We start from the raw sequence: 18,640 nt of genomic DNA, 5'->3' as shown, positions 1-18,640 counted from the left end.
TCTCTGTCTCTGTCTCTGTCTCTCTGTCTCTGTCCTTCTGTCTCTCTTTCTGTGTCTGTCTCTGTCTGTCTCTCTGTCTCTCTCTCTCCCTCTCTGTCTCTCTGTCTCTGTCTGTCTCTATCTCTCTGTCTGTCTCTGTCTCTGTTAATCTCTGTCTCCCTGTCTGTCTCGCTGTCTCTGTCTGTCTCTATCTCTCTATCTCTGTCCTTCTGTCTCTCTGTCTCTGTCCTTCTGTCTCTCTGTCTCTCTCCCTCTCTGTCTCTCTGTCTCTGTCTCTATCTCTCTGTCTCTGTCCCTCTCTCTCTCTCTCTCTCTCTCTCTCTCCCCCCCCCCATCCTCTCCCTTTTCTAGGTGGCTGGAGTCTTGGTCACACTGTTCAAACCCCTTGCTCCTGGTGGTCGGGACTCAGAGCTCTTTTGGGGGTGGCCAGTAGTTGGCAGGTGCTCTCTCCTGTCTCCTGTCTGAGCTGTTGCTGCCAGAAGTGGAAAGAGGGGAAGGAGGGGGAAGCAAGGAGGGCACCAGCGGGGTTGGGGCTTGAACCGAGACTGGGGCTGGTCACTCACACAGCCAGCTGCCCCCTTCTGAGTCTCTTCCTGGGTTCTGAGCAGGAGAGGTGGCTCTGTTTCACACACAGCCCATACCCCAAGAACCCAGTATCAGGCAGACAGGAATGCCAAGTGCCCCGCCATGCCCGTGTCCTACAGGAGGCCATGCCTGCTTTTCCCAGGTCCAGATCACCACCGGCCAAGGAAACATGGCAGCAGAGGGAAACCTTTGTATGACAAGGTAGAGGGCAAGACCCTCACTAAGAGCTGGTGCTGGAGCAGCCTGACCCTCACCACACCTTGCGCAAGATGCATCAAGTGTGAGGCGCAGCTCCTGCCCCTCTTCCCTCCCCCGACACCTTCCTTGCCGTCAGTAGAGAAGCACAGAACTTCATTTCCTGCCCCCAGAGTCATTCCAAAGAAGAGTCCATGGCCTGTCTGCTATGATCCTTTGGGGGGATCTTTGTCCCAGTGGTGGCGCACCCCTGACCATTCTATACAAATTGGGGGTTTTCCCCTACAAAGCAGCCATGCACACACATTCCAGATGGTTAAAATAAAATGAATTCCATATAAATATTTCCTTCAAGAAATCATACAAGGAAGGCCCAAATGGCCGTTGGGAGCAGATAAAAATTTTTTTTTTAAATACAGAGATATAAATACTGTACACAGGGTGGCTAAATACAGTGTATTGCTAGCGCCCCTGGTGGCCACTCCAAGTGCTGCCATCAAAAGAAGGTTTCCTCTTCCTCTTAACCCACTTGGCAAGCCTGGCATTGCAGATTCATCCCCAACAACCAGGAAAAGTGAGCTTCAGGCACAGGGTGGCTCCGACCAGTCCAGGATGCTACTTGGTATTAGGCTGAGTGAAGGGCTGGAGAGGAGTAGTTCAGCTAAGATGTGAGGCTGGGTGTGGTCATCTTCCTCCCTCTCCTGAGGCCCAGTGACCTTAGCGCCAGAGCCGACTCCCTCCCCATCACGCTCAGCGCCAGCAGGCTCAAAGTCTCAGTGGGGCATCAGAGGTGGATGTCACCCGGTGGCCGCTCTGCCCGGTCCTTCCTCACCTCGTAGGGAAAGATAGCACCAAAGATATCTTCATGATAGCGCTTCTGGCTCTTTGAGGAAAAGCAGAGGTCAAGGGTCAGCTCTGCAGGTCCAGCTACCCCTTAGCCACCAGGTTTGGGGCTGCTCGCACTTCTCCATTAATTACAGGGCCCTCACGAGCCTTTGCAGGCCCACTGGCTATGCTGACATCACGCCCGGATTTGGTTGCTAGAGCAGCCCCTCGGAGCGCATGCTCTGTGGGTGGATAGCGTTCCACTTCCTCCTGGCACACATCCCACAAGGCCTTGCAACAAAGGGCAGCTTTTTTTTTTTTTTTTTTTTCTGTTGTGCTGCGGGTTGAACCCAGGGCCTTGTACTGAGTTACACCCTCGGCCCTTTTTATTTTTCATTTCGAGACAGCATCTTTCCTGTTTCTAGGCTGGCCTAGAATTTATAGTCCTTCTGCCATATCCTCCGTAGTACAGGTTCCCTCGGTACTTGGCTCACCCCCCCCCCCCCCCCCGCCCCCAGCCCCCACCCCCTGGTGGGCTGAACATGCCACACTCGCCCCCCCCCCCCCCCCCCCCCCGAATGAAGCCATGATACATAAGACTGCATTAAAGCCCCTGAGACGACTTATAGTAAAGCCGTGTGTTTGCTTTTGTCTAAAGGAGCGTGTCCCAAGCTAACTGACCTTAGAACATTTTTGAAGCCAAATACCTATGAACACCTGAACACAGGGGGCAAATGCCTATGATCTTCTTGCCATTCTTCAACTGTGCCAGACTAACACCTCCCCCGGGGCCTTTGTACATGCTGCTCCTACAGAACAGCCAGAAAAATAGGCAAAGGGCTTCCTCCTCACCTCTTGCAGGTATTTTCTCAGATGTCACCTTCCAGTGACATTTTCCCAGGCTGCCTTATTTAAAATAATAACCCTTCACTCTCCCTCAACAGCTTCCCTACTTAATTCCTTGAAGCATTATTCATTTTACACGTTTTGTTTTATTTGTCAATCTCACTAGAACATAAGCTCCAGCCAGACAGGAAGGCTGGCCCGCTCCATTTACTGCCCACCACATGGCAAGCACTCAGCAAAGATGCTGAACATATGACTGTGTCCCAGGGGAGCACAGAAGCGACAAGCACAGACCTTGGAACCAGAGTGGGACAGAGCACATGGCCCTCGCACTCACTACTGTGGGCCTCCAGGGCTCCTCCCTCCTGAAAACCTGGGGCTGACCATGTGCCTTCCTCCTGGAGGCCACGGCAGGCAAAAGGAAATGCCACAGGGACACCCTTGGCCCAAGTGTGGCCCAGTGCAGGCCTTCAGCAGATACTATGACCAATGCCACCCCTGAAGTGGGTGTCCTTGCTGTGCTGGGTGAGGGGTGGCCAAGAGCGAACAGACAGAGACCTGGGCATGGACAGGGATCCACTCCACCTGGGGCCAAGAGAGCACACATTCCTGTCCCTGGTGCTCCTAGCTCTACTCTGACTACAAACACTTTCTGGGGTGGGGGAAGAGTGAGGAGGCTTTCTTTCTTGTTCCCACTACACAGTGGGAGCACGGTGACCTAACTTCTCACCCCCATCCAGCCACCACGGGTTCTTAAGGGGTCCGGGAGCATCCTAGGACTCTCCTGGTGCTGTTTCCCTGGCCCTGGCTCTGTGGCCTCTGCCCTGGCATGCACCCCTACCTCACATACCCACTACCATACCTTGAGCTGGAAGAAGTAGTTCTCAACCTGCTCCTCGTTCAAGTTCAGCCTGGCAGCTACCAGCTGCTTCAGGGTATCAGCCACGTTCTGGGCCATGAGCACGTTCCCACAGACATAAATGTGGCCTGGCTCCTTGTGGAGCACACGGAGCACCTCCTCAGCCAGCTGCTGCCGCAAGATGTCTTGAACATAGACCTGAAATCAGAGGAGATGGTGGCTCCAGGCATTGGCTGCTGGGAGTGAGGCTCACTGCCAGGTCTGGCAGTGAAGGGAAGGTGAGGAGGGGCCACCAGTTGCCACAGAGTGTACAGCTCCCGTGAGGACCTCAGCTCAAGATGCGCCAGGCTACTGACTGCTGCCTAGGCCGGGGGGGCCAGAGGCATCATCACACCAGATCCCTCCCCCAGAGCACCAGGGCCTGCCCACATACGCCTCAGGAAAGGCACCTTCCAGTGAGGTGACCATAGGTCTCAGTAGTGACTCGGTGCAGGGGAACAGGTTCCCAGTTACACAGAACATCCCAAAGACAATAGAGAACTCTGTTCGTGTTCTGAACAAGGTGTTCAGTGGCCTCAGCACTGGGATGGAGAGGTGCCTGCAGGCACAAGTTCATGAGGATCCAACCCAAACTATCCCTGGACCCACATTTCTGGGGTTACCAGGGCCCATCTGAGGCCTTTCTGGGCTTAAGCAAAAGGCCGCCCTGGACCCTCTCTACTGTGGCAGTCATGTGCTACTTGGGGTGCTGGGGACTAGCCCGCAGTGCATCTTAGTTCTAACGCTCTGAGGCCTACGTCTTCTCCTGGAATAGAAGACAAAGGGCTCTTCACACCACCTCCCTGGAGGGTGTGTCCTACATCCATCGTAGAGCCCAGGAGGTGAAGGCACAGAGCAGTGAAGGAGCACCCTCCACAGCTCATGCTGAAACTCCATGCACAACGCAACTGCATTACCTTGGGCTTTCCAGGCAGCCGTGAGTAAGCTGTGTGCACCTCATACAGCACCCCCTTCTGGACCATCTCCATCATCTCCTCCTTATAGATGTGATCCTCCTCGGGGTTTCGACACCCAAACACCAGGGTCATCCGGCCACTCTTGAGCCCTGCAAGAACCACCAGGCTGCAGTTACCAGGATGGCCAGCAGGGGGCGAGCATGGCTCAAGAGGAACCAGCATAATTCCAGGGTCATCTGTGCAAGGACACAGTGTATCTACTGTTGTCCACATTTCATAGATGAAGAGACTAAAACACTGAGGCCCAAGGCATTGAGATCCCTTCTGTATAGTCACATTGCTAAAAGTGAAGGCACAGGAGTCCATCCGGCTTATTACTGATCAAAAGTGGGGACTTTTCCTCTTATACCCAGGAAAGAAATGCCCAGCCCACTTGAAGCCCTCTTCCCATCCAATATATACTGAGACAGGGTCTTGCTACATAAGCCAGGCTGGCCTCAAACTCGCAGTGATCCTCCTGCCTCAGCCTCCTGAGCGCTAGGATTATAAGAGTGCACCACCCCACCTGGCTATATGTCCTTATTTTCTCTCTTTTTGTCCTACTTTATCTTTTTTTGCAGTGCAGAGGGTGCAAATTGGGAGGCATTGAAGACAATGACCAGTTTGTTCAGTACCATCTCTACGCCAACACATAGCTTCTGGTAGTGGTTGTTTTCATTTTACTTTTTCCTTTTAAGACATCACCGCTGCATGTATTTATGGAGTCTGGTGTGCTATTTCTTTTCTTTTTCTTTTTTTTCAGAACCAGGGATTGAACTCAGGCCCTTGTGCTTGCCAGGGAAGTGCTTATTCCACTGAGCCATCTCCCTGGCCCCCCAGTGGGCTATTTTCATCCCTATGTACAACGCATCAGGACCAAGCCAGGGTCGTCACTATCTCCCCTCCTTTGTACCTTTGTGTTTCAGGTTGTGGAGCCGCTGCTGCCAGAAACTGCGGAATGGTGCAATGCCTGTGCCGGGCCCGATGAGGATGCAAGGATGGGAGGGGTCCTTAGGGAGCTGGAAGCTGTTGACACTGAGGGGGACAGGAGAGAGGTCCCATTGCTCAGCGCCTGGGGCCAGATGCAGGCACAGGACACAGGTTGGGGGACAGGGTACAGGATGGAGTGAACATGCAGGGATGGAGGAGAATGGGGGGGCTCAAGCATGAACCTGGGTCCTGTGGGCTGGGTCACTCGCACCACCTCCCCATACTAGAGTCCTTGAAAAAAGTCACTACACTCGGAGCCCCATCACTGCTGCTGTCACCACCTCTGCTAGAGGTCAGGCCACACATTGCAGCCAGGGAAAGCCTAGGTGACTCAACACCTTCATGATAGGCCAGGGGTCCCACAGGAACACCGAACCTCAGAACCCTGCCTTTCACCTCGGAACTCCAAGGAGCCAGTGGTCCCCAGAGCCTGAGGGGGCACTTACCTCCGCACAAAGCAGGGCACTGGGTCTTGGGGCTGTAAGCGGCTGAGCCACGTGCTGCAGACGCCATGGTGCAGGGGACCCCGGCCATCTGCAAGGACAGCACAGATGTGTGGCCACTCACCCCATTCCACATGCTCCCTGGTGGTCCTTCTTGCCACTTATGTAGTGGTACTCACTTAGCTACTTCTATGCCTCTCTTTATTGGCCCACTAGATGCCCCGAGAGGGCAGGGGCTTTCAGCTGTGTTTCCAAGACAGAGGTGTGACATGAGTCCCAAGCGCAGTGAGTGAGCGGCTCTCACTGCAGAATGTTCTACTTTCAGGCTGGACATCAGAGGAATAAATTGTAAGGCTCCCCTCTGTGTTGGGTGCTTTCCACAGTGACCTCATTAGAGTGTCCCAATGGTAGGAGGCCAGGAGGGTGAGCAGCAGCTGAACCCCGATTTTGTACTGCAGCTTTTCTGACAGTGTGACTCTGAACAAGGGGCTTAACCTCTCTGTGCCTCCATGTCCTCCCTGTAGAATGCACACAGAGCCTCACCTCCGTGGCTACCCAAGCACCCGCTTTGGGAGTGCCTCCCATCCCACCACGTAGTGCTACTCAGTGCTCTGGGAAAAGGATGCCACCACTGAAGCTTAACTGATGAGGAACGAGGCATGGGATGTGGTCCTCAAACACAGCGGCTCCGAAGCCTCTGCCGCACCTCACCTTGGGTGCGGTAGGTGACCACGGCCACGGTGAGGTGCACCTCCAAGGGAGCGTGGTCCAGGGAGGAACTGATGGAGTAGTAGCGCGGCTTCAGAATGGGGAGCTGGGACAGTAGAAAGGCAGCAGGCACCCGCAGCGACGGGAACTCCTCCAGCACCTCCAGGAACGTGGGGCTGTTGGCGAACTTCCATTTGTTGTACTCTGAGGGCTGAGAGCCGAGGGCCGGGTGAGACTCGGGGTGTCCGCCCACATCAGTGCGTGGTGGGGGAGACAGACACAACCCAGGGTACATGCAGCAATGAACAGGGGGTGCCAGGCGCTGTCCAGGGTCCTGAGGCTACCAAGCTGGGGCGGGAGGGGAGCATTTGGGCCGGTCCAGAACTCTTGCCTATGTGCCTGCTCTGGGTACCTCAGATATAGCTCAAGTCTACTATAATCTAACATGGGGCAAGGCTTTGGAGCCAATCAGATCTGGGCTCCAGTCTTGGCTGGACGGCCCTCGTGGCCGTGGAATCCTATCTGATCACTTAACCAGTGAAGCGAGGACAGCATGGCCTCCCACACGGGGATATTATGGCAACTAAATGAGGAAGCATGTGTCAGGTTAGTGCAGTGCTATGAGATAACAGTCATGAAATGCTTGGAGTTGGAGGTGATTAGTGGTAATGATAATGATTCTAACAATGGCCAATGCTTTGTGCAAAGACATGAACCAGAAAGCTGCATGTGGCTTAATGTATTCTCGCATTACATGATTAACCCAACTACCCATCTGTCACTGCACCTACTTATGCATTAGTCCACACCACCCATCTTCCAATGCTTCTGAATTGCCAAGCCCACTCTAGCTTTTTGAAGACAAAAACAGACAAGAAATGGAGCCCCACCCCTCTGTAGCTAACCTGCAAGGAAGTATACTCAGGCTGCATCTTGTTGACGCTCAGAAAAATTCAGTTCAGGCAACACAACTCTGCCTTAGAGAAGGAGCAGCAGGTGGTTCCTGGCTCCTGAATTCCTCATTTGGGAATTGGGATGAATCTTCTCCAAGGTTCCAGTTGACCCCTGGGCTCTGGTTCCTTGTACTCTGGGAGCTGCCCCTGCCTCACCCACCAGCCTTGGCTCTCACCTGGCTTAGTGTCTCCAGCCTGCATCGCTCGGCTTCCTCTGTGGCCAGCCTGGCCAGCTTCTGGAGTTGCAGCTGGGTTGGGGGGGTGGTGATGTCCAGGAAGTAGGTGAGGGCCTGGCTGAGTGAGCAGGGAGGCAGCCTCCTGTCTCTGACCCAGTAGCTGCCTGCACAGGGAAGGAAGGGGTCAGGGTGGAACAACAATAAAAGCACCATTTGGGCTTCTTGGAGACCCATGGAGCCTCTAGGGCAGAAGACACTGAAGTCCTGGCTCCAGTTAAGCAAGAGGCAGGAAGCAGATGCTTCCCACAGACAGGGCTGCCAGGGAAGGCTGGTGAAGGGCCCTCCAGTGGGCACCCACATAGGCACGATCCTTACAGCCAAGCCTCATCCCTCTCTGGCAAGCGAGACCCTCCCACATGAACTACAGACTCCTAATAACTAAGTCCACCGAAGACTTCCGTGTGCCTGAGGGCCAGGTGTTCATTCAGAAACAAGCCCAGGATGGCAGTCCCTTGTGGAACCGTGCTGAGAGGTGCTGGGGAGCAGAAGATGAGCCCAAAGTTAGATGGCAGCCTCGAGCAGTCTCAGGACAGTCACCACATGGACCTGAGGGCCAGCAAACCTGGCTCAAGCTCTGACTCCCCATGTCCTAGCTGGGTGATTGAACCCTAAAGCCTTGGCTTCTTTCTCTGAGAAATGACTATGACGCTAAAGCCTACCTCACTGGACCTGTCTGAGCACCTCACACGTGTGACTAGTTGGTACAGTGCCTGGTGCACAGGAGCCCAATAAATGTTGGATAGGATATTATTATGATGTGAATTCATCTGGGCCAGAAGCCCAGTGAACCACACCTGTGTCCCTATAGTCATGAAGATATCTCTCATCTTCCCACATTTCAGTTTAAGCTTCTACTGATTGGAGGAGGGAGGGACACATTGCCAGGCTTTGCTTCTCTGACCTCCCACTTTCCTATTTTGGCCTCTATGTTTAGGACATACAGTCTTTGGAAGTGTCACTGTCAGTGAGGAAACTATGGCCAGGGAGCTGCTCCAATGAGCAGGGATGGGCAGCTGGGTGAGGGCAGTACAGGCCCAGACCGCAGTAGGAGGAGGAGTGGCCAGGGGTGCCAGCTCCATGGCTGTACTCCAGTGCTGAGGGCTCACCGCTGTCATCCAGGACCTCGAGGCACACAGTGTGCTGGGGTCCAGGACTGTCCACCACTCGCTCCAAGATGCCTTGGACCAGGGCTGGCTGGTTGCATGGGAAAACCCCAAGGTGCTCCCCGGGCAGGTAGGCCAGGCCTCTGCTGCTCTCACAGGAGAGTTCCACCAGGAGGGTGGTGCGGCTGTGGAAGAAAGAAGGCCCTGGTAATGGCCAGGGTTTCCTCCAAGCTCCCCAGTGGAGGGAGGAGGAAGCCTCAAACCTCAGGAGAAGGTGAGCCACATCCCTGCCCCATAGCCCTCTGAGCCAACAAGGGCCTGGCCCTTGATTCTTCCTGAAGAAAGCATCACACTCAAAGTTACTGAAAAAAAAACTTTGCTCTTCTCTAGTGCAGACACTATTCTCATCAGAACAAAAGCTAGGTTTCCTAACAAATACAGCACAACACAGATAAACCTCAAGATGACCCACAACGCTTGCCCACCTGGCTGGGAAGTGTCCTTCTCTGCCAAAACTTTTTATGAAAGCTCTCAAGAGTCAATTGCTCCCAAATGTGCCTGGCCTCTCCGTTCAGTGAGAATTCCCAGTGGAGCAGAGGCAAAGCATGCGCACTCATGTGAGTGCTCAAGCGGGACGCATCACAAAGTCCCAGGTGGCCGTGGCCAGTCCTACAGGTGCATTGCTGCTAACCAGGAGACACCTCTCCCTTCAAGACTGACTTGCCCTGGCCTTTTGTTCATTAAAATAAAATCTCAGATTTGTTTAAAGTAGGTCCTTTAAAAGAAAATATGAAGACCCTGATGGTGCTCTAGGAAGCCCTGTGCTCTCACTCACCCGGATTTTGGGCTCTGCAGATTCTGCTGAGACTTGAGCTTCATAGTGAACACATCCTTGGCATGCATCCTGCTGAGGGCTGTGGAGACAGAGACAGATGGCAAGGGCCCCGGAGCACTTGCGGACGGGCCACAATCCAGTATTTCTGCACGCTACTCTTGGGTGACCCTCTGCAGTGGTTGTTGGATGGTGTTTTCTTTTCCTTCCTTGTCCCCTATTTCTGAATCATAAAGGACCTGGGTCCAGAGCTGAGTGTAGTGGTGCCTGCCTGTAATCCCAGCACTCAGGAGGATGAGAGAGAGAGAGAGAGAGAGAGAGAGAGAGAGAGAGAGAGAGAGAGAGAGAGACTGGTCTGATGGAAGATGCTTGCACTACTGCTAGGTGTCAGGAAATAGATGCTAAAATATAGAAAGGTCCAGAATGGCTAGAGATCCCCAGGAGAGCAGACCAAAGCTGGGCCTGCCCTACACATACAGAAGCACTCAGGGCTTCTGTCCTGAGGGTACAGGCACAGCATGGGGAGCGGTTACACAGCCCAGTCACTGGCCACAGGATGCAACTGCTTCTGAGCGACTCTTCACAATATGGGAAGGTGAGTTCAGCTCCCACCTGGCCATGTGCTACAGCAGCTTTTCCTCCTTGAACTTGAATTCCCCATCTCACAAGTGCAGCAGCAGGGCTCAGTTAGCCCACGCAGCTGCACAGCCCAGCACCCTGCCTGGCTTGTGGGCCCTGTGCTGGCACTGGCTTCCTCCTCCCTCCATACCCAGCCTGCTTCCTACTGAACTGGCCTCCCTCAGAGCCAGTGTCTTGCTCCCAACAGGCCCTGGGATGCACTGAGGGAGAGAGGTGCCTGCATCTCCAGCCTCCATCTGTTCCCAGGGGCCTGATGCTCCCCTCGACCACAGGCTAGCAGCTCATAGACAAAAACCCAGACAGGAAGGGCACACAGAGATGTTGGTACCTTTGTTGAGGTCCAGAGGCTGCGAGTCCTGCACCAGCCTGTAGTGGTGTGGCTCCCAGGTCACGCTGGAGGTGTAGCGCTTGGGGATGGGGATGTGGTGTTTGCCTCGAATATCAAAGGCTGCACAGGCTGCCTGGAGGGTGCAGAGGTGGTACTCAGGGCCTTGTCATCATTGCCACTAAGAGTGCCAGCTTCTAGGCCCCCACCCTGCACAAATGTGGGGCTGGGTGCCTCATGGAACGTCAAGCCCTCATCAATGGGGCCACTGCATGGTGCACAGGCCTGGCACACAGGCTATTGCCTGCCTGGTGAGGGAGGTATGACTACTCTCCTTGCCCCACACAGAATCAGACACAGGCGGCCTTCATTCTGGAACCACATCCACTAGACTCAGGATGCTGCTCCTGTTGCTGTGTGAGACGCTTTGTTTCTGTCCTAAATTCCTGAGTTAGCAAGGTCACGACTCAGGCAACAACCTGACTCAAGGAGCTCAGCTGTGTGGTCCCTGTCCCCAGCTCTTCGTGGCTGGGAGGCCAATGAGGTTATAAGAGGTAACCTAGATAACCAGGGAAAAAGATTTGAGCCAGAAACTCCGAGAGCAGGGAGGCTTCGCTGCGACCTTCTCCTGCTGCAATGACCATGTGTTGGGAAGAGCTGTTTGGATCTGAGCCCCAGGCCTATAGACATCCCTGGCTCACACCTGGGACGGTACCCACAGACATGGATAGCAGGCATGCCACCTGGGCCAGCTGGCACAGACCTCCCGGGCATGCATACACCCCAACATCTGTGTCGCAGGCCTTTCTGGCTGCAAACTGACCTGGAAGGTTTGCACAGCCCAGATGCGAAAGGCGTCCTCCTGCCCACCGAGTTCATCCCCTTCCCCCACTGGGGTGAGCTGAGAGGCCCCCAGCTGGGACAACTTCAGGTCGATGTCATGAGCAAAGGCACAGAAGTGAGGGTACATGCTGGAGCCAAGGCCAAACACGGCGTACCTGCAGAGGAAGACATGCACATGGAGACTCGTGTCACAGGTAAACAGTGCCAACAGCCTGCAGACCCAGCCCAGTACCATCCCCTGTCCACTGGTCCTCCTTGGCTCCCAGCCCTCGCCACCAACTCCCATGATTAATGTTCCTCTCAGAAGGACTTGGGCTTCTGTGGCTCAGAGGACAGGCCTCTGCCCAGGGGCCTCTTCAAGAAGGGTCTTGCACACCGACCCCATCCCCAAGCCCAGACTCGGCGAGAATGCACGCAGGGCAGGGGTGTTACCTGAAGGTTCTGGTGAGCTTTTTCATCATGAAGAGGGATTTCTTCAGTGTCTAGAAAGAGAAGAGAGTCACGGAGTTCTCAGGCCAGGACTTATAAGCACCCTGTTTCCACTTTCTTCCTGTTGGGGCATTTAAAAATTGTGCACATCTGACCACAGAAGGCTCCAGAGCTACAGGTAAACCTGTTTACCTGTGGTACCAGCAGGCTGGGACTCAGTGGATGAGTTCAGCTTGTGTCTCAAGCCAGCCGATCCTTAGGAACCCATGCGGGCTCTGCTCCTGGGGGGCCCCGTACCAGCCTGGCCCCCCACTTGGCCAAGCTGGTAGAGCTAAGTCTGTCCTATAGCAAAGCATCCCCAGTGGGTCTCCTGTTTGGCGTCTGTTAGGAGCAACAAGAATTGCTCTCATATTCTCTAGAATAACCCTGACTTTCCAAGAACCCAAGATAGCTTTAGGTAAGACCTGATCCGGCAGAAATACCATCAGATTGTACTGTAGAAACTACTCTTTTTTTAGTAATTCATTTTTTTTAGCGATTTCCTTTTTGATTACATGGATCATCCTTCTGAGCATGAGACTGGCAGTCTCTAGGTGGTGCTAATGGAGCCTTGATCTTTCTCTCCTACTTACCTGTTCATGTTTTCAAACAGCCAGATAGAGCAGACCTGGGCTAGGCAGATAAATCCAAAAGCTAAAATCCAATAGCTTCATATGGAGTTCACTAAATTTTACTTTTTTTTTTTTTAATGGATTTGGTACAGGGCTCACTACGCAGCTCGGACTCATAGTGATGCTCCTGTTTTCAGCCTCCCCAGCACTGGGATTACAGGTATGCACCACCACACCTGGTTTCAGTGGCCAGCATACTGCTCCTGGGGGTGGAGCCAGCACGGGATGTGGTGCCAGGGATTGAATCCCAGTCCCTGGGCTTAGCTAAGCAAGCTCTTAGTCTGTTCAGCTACCTCACCAACCCTAACATTTACTTTCCACTGGCTTTCCCTGTGTGACACTGTTACAAGTGACTTGGAAATATCTTTTTCTAATTTAAAAAAAGAAAATCAATTCACAGCAGTTATTAGGCCCTAGACAAGGTGACGTGATAGAACCAGAGTGACATGTGCATTGTTTCAAATGCCCTCAAGTTCACACTGAATCCCTGCGACTGTTTCCTGGGTCCTCCCGGCCTCATCTCCCTACAGTGGCACCCCAGGCACTCACCTCTCCATTGCCAGGGCAGTCTCCATTCCCAAATGTGCTGGTCACCACCAGCAGGAGCTGCTCGTCCTCCAGCCTGCTCAGCCTGTACTCATCCATACAGAGAACCTGGGATGATACCGAGGAGGCCATCAGCCCTCGGCTCCTACCCAGGCACTCCATACCCAGCCCCAGATGCCCACTCAGCTGATGGGGTACCTTGGGGTTGAAGGCACAGCTGAACAAGGCCCCCAGGTCCTGAGCCAGTGCTTCTGACTTGCCCGTCTCTGTGGCAAAAAGGATTGTGGCTCTGACTCGAGAGGCCATCACCTTGCACATCAGCAGGGAGGCAAAGAGCGTGGCTCTGTGGGGACAGAGAGGTCCTGTGTGTGAGGTCAGCTTCCCGACAGCCGTCCACCCTTCTGCTGGCCCTTGTCCTCTCCTCACCCTCTACTCGGCTCCTTTGCCAAAAGGACGATAGCTGCGAGTGGCCAAGGAATTGGTGCTGGGAGTCTAGAGAGCCAAAGTCCACAAAGGATATTCTGTGTCTGAGCTCCCTGCCCACAAGGCCAGAAGGTGGAGGCTGAGCAGAAGCAAGGTTATGGCAGACACCAGCACCGCCACTCAGCTTACCTGGCCAAGACTCTGAACGGGATCTCTCGTTTCTTGGGTTTGTGAGTCTCATCCTGCCACACGTGGGTCTTCCAGGCTTCGACCTGCAGCACAGAAGGAAGACAGGTGGCATCTTCCGTGAGAGAGTGCAGAGCTGCGTCCTGCTGCCTGCCCAGACCCCGGGGCACAGGGGGGAGCTCTTCCCAGAGCTCACAGCGTCCTCTTCGATGAAGCTCCAACTGTTACACACACTGGCTCATGGGGCAGGTGCGCGCATCCTCCCACCACGGAGTTAATGTCCATCTTTTTTAAAGAGGAGGAGCTCAGGAAGGTGAGGAGACCCATCCATAATCACACAGCCAGAAAACTGTACAACCAGCAGCTTTAAACCACACCATTATGCTGCAACAGTTTTCCAGCTCCTGCCAGGAAGCGGTGTAAGGACAAACACCGTTGGGGACTTAAGCCCACCAGACAGTGGACCACAGAGGGCACAATGAAAGGCATTTCCTTCTGTCCCTCCCTGTAGAAAGGGGCACACTGGGGGCAGGGCTATTCTACCTCCTTCAGCGGAGCTTAAAAAGCTTTAACAATATTTCCAGGTCCCCAAAATTCTCCCTGTCTGCCTGCATCGGGGAGCACACAAGTATCTACACACACACACACACACACACACACACACACACACACACATGCATACATGCACGCACACACACCCCTACATAGTCTTCATACCTGAGCTCCAAGGGGGGAAGACAGGAAAGCCCATGCCTTACCTGATAGTAGTAGAATGGGGACAGGATGTAGTTCAGCATCTCTTGGTGAAACACAGGGGTGATGCTCCCCGAAATTGGAGGAACCAGCCAAATCCAGTCCGCGGGGCAACCCCCACGGGCCCGGTACTCGTTCTGCATGTGCTTCATGAAGGACTCCGCTGCAGAGTGGTGGTCCATGATGGTCACATTCTGCTTCTAGATCAGAGGAAGGTAGGAGAGGAGTTGACATGGGGCGAGGGGAGGGTGTGGGGTCAGCTGGCTACAGAGATGCTTCCAGGGGAGCAAGCCAAGGCCAGCAACCTGAAATGGGCCAGGAGAGTCACCTGGCCCCTTGTCACCTGCTGAAACTATGTGCCCAAATGGTGGCACTTCCAGGGTTCACAGGTCACATGCCCACTCTTCCTCTCAGTGCTTGGAAAAAGCATCCAGCTTCTCATGACCACCAGTCTCCCCACACGCCTAGCTGTATCTGATAGGAATAACTCAACAGCAGCACTTTTTCAGGTAAAGCCACCCAGCCACATGTTGGTGGAGAGTTCTAGGTGTCACTTCGCAGAGGTTGTGCCCTCTCTGCTGAGAAGAAAGCAGACACCACGGTGGAGCAGGCTGACGCCCTGAGATCATTCTAATTTGTAGGGGAATTTAATCATCTGGGCCTACTCAGAATGATAAAACAAGAAGGCCACAACACCATTGCAGGCAACCACAATGTCTTGGACAGCTACTGAATCCAAGACACTTTTTAAAACACAATAGTCCAAACTCTGACCTCTTATTGGCCTTGTGATCTCAAGCTATTAGTTTCTTAACCTTGCTGAGCCCCACTTTCCTCATCTGTAAAATGAGTGTTAACTGTTCCTACCTCATAACATTATTGAAAGGATGGAGGATGTTGGTATGAGTAAAGCATGCAAAATACTCAATAAATATCAGCTGCTATTATTATTATTTCATCAGTCAGGCAATGCACAAGGCCTTCACATGACAAGGAGAAAGATGGTCCCTACTGTACATTAGATTACTGTCTACTAGGGGAATCAGAAGGGGGTCAGCTGGGCCAGCCAAATAGCTCAGTGGATTAAGGTACCTGCAAGCAGGCACAGGGGCTGAGGGTTCGATCCCTGGGTCTGCTGTGCTGAGTTGGCAATTGAGACTGGGTGTGGTGGGCGCACGCCTGTAACCCCAGCTCTTGGGAGGCTGTAAACAGGCAGATCACTACCAGTCTGATCTAGGAGTGAGACCCTGAACACCCTGTAGACCCTTCCCTAAAATACAAAAAAAAAAATAAAAAATAAATAAAATAAAATAAGTAAAAAAAAAGAAGGGGGTCAGCCCTTGTCACAAGGCCTGGTGGAAGCTATGATGAAGACCAGCAGGTGCAGGTCAAGAAGGATAGGGAGGAGGCCCAATGGCAGGCAGAGGCCCAAGAGAGAGGGGGCCAGGATCCTCACTTTGTGAATACCCTGAGCTGCTGCAAGAGGAGGGCAGGGAGACATGTGAGCCTACATTTACTCAGAGGGGGTGGCCTGCTTACAATTTAAGAGAGGAAAAGAGACTCAGTCCCCACCCCCCTTTACTCTTGTTGCTTTTGCTGTTTTCTGCTGCCTTGAGCTGTTGCCCAGTGCCATGTACCACCCTGCCATGGAGCCAGCTGATTATGGACTGAAAACTGTGCAAACTGTGAGCTAAACAAACTTTTCCTTCCTTAATTTACGGCGTTGGGTATTTTGACCCAGCAATGAAAGAAAAGTAACTAAGACAGCTTCTGTGGATGGAAAATCTGGAGAGAGGGGTGCAAGTTGGTTGACAAGGGCATTCTTCAAGGAGGAGCTCATGAGTCAAGCCTGGAAGGGACCAGAGCAGTCCATTAATGTTGGGACCTGGAAGTTCAGCCACATCTTTGAAAATTTTATAAACTTACTTCTCAGCTTCCTACGCAGCCCCAGCTGGCTTCAGACTTGAGATCCTCCTGCGTCACCCTCCCATGGATTGAACTGTCACTTGCTCTTAATAGGAGGTACTGTTATTATCCCCATTTTACAAATGAGGAAAAAAGGCCAGGTCTTTCAGCCTTTTGTAGGAGATGGCAAGGCAGTCCTGAGACTCTCCAGCAGTGGAGGGACTTTGTCTCTGTGAATTTTCCGAGACACATCTGCATCCTGCCAGTGTCAGGGCTGGTGTTGTGAGCCATTGGGAGCCAGGATGTGTGGTCCCCACCAGCCCTTCCTGAGCTGGGCCAGCCCAGGCGCTCTTCCTGTTCCATCTTAGTTCTGAACCCCTCCTCCATCAGCACACGATGGGGTGATCTCACCATGAGGAAGAACATAGGATCGAACATATAGTATTTTGTTTACCACTCACATTCTTGGCCCCATCTAGCACCTAGTGCCTGGCAAATGCTTATAAAGTTTGCTGAATGGAGGAATGGTTCTTTGTCCAGTGTTCTGGCCTCTAGGCCATCAGTCAGCTTTGTGGAGATGGTCTGATCTTCCAAGGTAATAACTTCACACATCTGGGGCCTCCTTTCCCAAGGCATGGAATATAGGAACAGTGCAAACAGAAAAAGCAGATGGAGGAAGGGCTTAGACCCATCAAGAACCAGCCTGCTGCACGTGGGCACAAGGGATGGGTGCAGTAACCATGGCTCACGTAGACATGGGCTTGCATTCCTTCATGCATCCAGTGCATATGTTTTTAGCATCCACCTGTACCAGACACTGCTGAGCCAAAGGTGCAGTAGCAAACACAAAAGACAAGACCAAGGCCTTGGGGAGCCCTGTGGGCCTTACATTCCAGCAGGGAAAACAAAACAACAAAAACAGACAGAAGCATATGTACACTATATAATGCCAGAAACTATATTCTGAAGTATTTGGGGAAGAAAAAGCAGATTAAAATACTGATAGAAACAGGATGGTGATGGGGTAAGGGTATTCTTTTACACAGCCTGGCCAGGCAGAGATTCCTTAAGTAGGAGAAAGCTGAGATCTGAAAAAGGTAAGGAGCTGCTCATAGGAGGATTTGTGGGAAGATTCTAGGTAGAAGGAGAAATAAGCACGAAGGCCCCAAAGTGGGAATCCTTTGGGTGAGTTTGAAAAGATTACAAGAATTCCAGCATGACCAAGCAGTGGAAGATAAAAGCCAGACTGGAACCACCAAAAGATGATGAAATGTCATGAGACCATGCAAAAGTTTTGCTGTAAAGAGAAGCAGATAAACCAAGCTAGGGCCTAGAGGAAGCCCACAGATTGGGACGAGTTGCCTGGGTAACCATTTATTTTCTTTAGATGGGAGTTACAACAGCTTGTGTTCACACAGATTGGAATGATCCAGCAGAGAGGGAGACGGTGGTGATGTGGAGAAAGGAGAGGGGATTTTCAAGAATACAGCCCTGAGGCAACAGAGAGGGAAGAGTCGGTGCTCAAGTGCACAGACTGATGGGTCTTGGGCGGTGAGGTCTTGCCTGCTGCTGGATGCCTAGAGCAGGCTCTGTATCCCAGCACCAGGGAATTTCCCGGCACACACTTGCCTAATATACACACGAATTAACAATGCTGTAAAGGGTACAGCAAGCACCAAACAAGTAGCAAGGCCTGCCCCTTCTTGCCAAAACATCTGCAGAGTCATAAAACATCTGGCATACCTGGAAACTATGGATCACAGCCACATTGATCTCTGTGACAGCACGGTCTTTCCAGAGGGAGGCCAGTGTATGTGTGTCCAGGCCCATCCTCCTGCCCACTTCCTGCAAAGGCAGAGCAACAGGGTGAAGCCATCCCAGAGAATCACCCACAGGCCCCACCTCTAGGAGGCCCAGCTAGGCAGCCCTCCTAACCTCCAGGATGTTGTAGCGCTGGGCATCACAGAAGTCCCGGACTCCGATCTCTGTACCCATGTACCAGCCGTTGAAGGGACACCCTGGGAACTCAAGGCCGCCCACCTCAAGCAGCATGTTGGCCACTGCTGGCAGAGCATACCACTTCAGCCCCAGCTCCTGGAACCACTCGTACCTGGCGGGAGGCAGGACCAGTTGTAAGTGGGGCCTTCTCCTCCATCCCATGTGTATCAAATAAATAATTAAAACCTTCAGAAAGAGTCCACCAGGAAAATTCTCCTCCAAGAGCACATCTCTAAGCCACCCCCCAGGTGAGAATTGCCCTCAGTTGTCGCTGGTTGAGTTTTCACTCCCTCATGCACTTCTGCCACATATCTTAAGCATCAAGCATGTTCCAGGCCCTGTATTAAAAGGC

General features: G+C 52.9%; 2 protein-coding genes across 5 annotated transcripts in view; one reads left to right on the top strand and one right to left on the bottom strand.

The window, feature by feature from the left end:
* The window catches only part of LOC101579458 (galectin-9), a 14,088-nt gene extending 13,011 nt beyond the window's left edge, over positions 1–1,077 (top strand). For all 3 annotated transcript variants that reach the window (XM_023719971.1, XM_023719970.1, XM_023719968.1), the window contains one exon: positions 728–1,077. The gene's annotated coding sequence lies outside the window, so the exon portion shown is untranslated. The remainder of the gene's footprint in view (positions 1–727) is intronic.
* Positions 1,078–1,181: 104 nt separating this feature from the next.
* Positions 1,182–18,640, bottom strand: part of Nos2 (nitric oxide synthase 2) — a 31,035-nt gene continuing 13,576 nt past the window's right edge. The window contains exons 9-26 of one of the 2 annotated variants that reach the window (XM_023719966.1): positions 18,226–18,400; positions 18,034–18,135; positions 14,391–14,585; positions 13,636–13,718; positions 13,222–13,366; positions 13,027–13,131; positions 11,810–11,859; positions 11,358–11,532; positions 10,538–10,670; positions 9,574–9,652; positions 8,742–8,923; positions 7,576–7,739; positions 6,450–6,657; positions 5,742–5,829; positions 5,219–5,340; positions 4,267–4,415; positions 3,314–3,508; positions 1,182–1,663 (exon numbers count right to left, since the gene is read on the bottom strand). In XM_023719966.1, the coding sequence (XP_023575734.1) occupies positions 1,565–1,663; positions 3,314–3,508; positions 4,267–4,415; positions 5,219–5,340; positions 5,742–5,829; positions 6,450–6,657; positions 7,576–7,739; positions 8,742–8,923; positions 9,574–9,652; positions 10,538–10,670; positions 11,358–11,532; positions 11,810–11,859; positions 13,027–13,131; positions 13,222–13,366; positions 13,636–13,718; positions 14,391–14,585; positions 18,034–18,135; positions 18,226–18,400 (2,449 nt within the window). In that variant the 3' untranslated portion in view covers positions 1,182–1,564. Of the gene's footprint in view, positions 1,664–3,313; positions 3,509–4,266; positions 4,416–5,218; positions 5,341–5,741; positions 5,830–6,449; positions 6,658–7,575; positions 7,740–8,741; positions 8,924–9,573; positions 9,653–10,537; positions 10,671–11,357; positions 11,533–11,809; positions 11,860–13,026; positions 13,132–13,221; positions 13,367–13,635; positions 13,719–14,390; positions 14,586–18,033; positions 18,136–18,225; positions 18,401–18,640 lie in introns of those variants that run through there. The other variant, XM_023719967.1, reaches the window with a different exon arrangement.

Source organism: Octodon degus, unplaced genomic scaffold, assembly GCF_000260255.1.
Source record: "Octodon degus isolate 3935 unplaced genomic scaffold, OctDeg1.0 scaffold00072, whole genome shotgun sequence".
Lineage (NCBI taxonomy): Eukaryota > Metazoa > Chordata > Mammalia > Rodentia > Octodontidae > Octodon > Octodon degus.
This window is presented reverse-complemented; position numbering and strand designations above follow the sequence as displayed.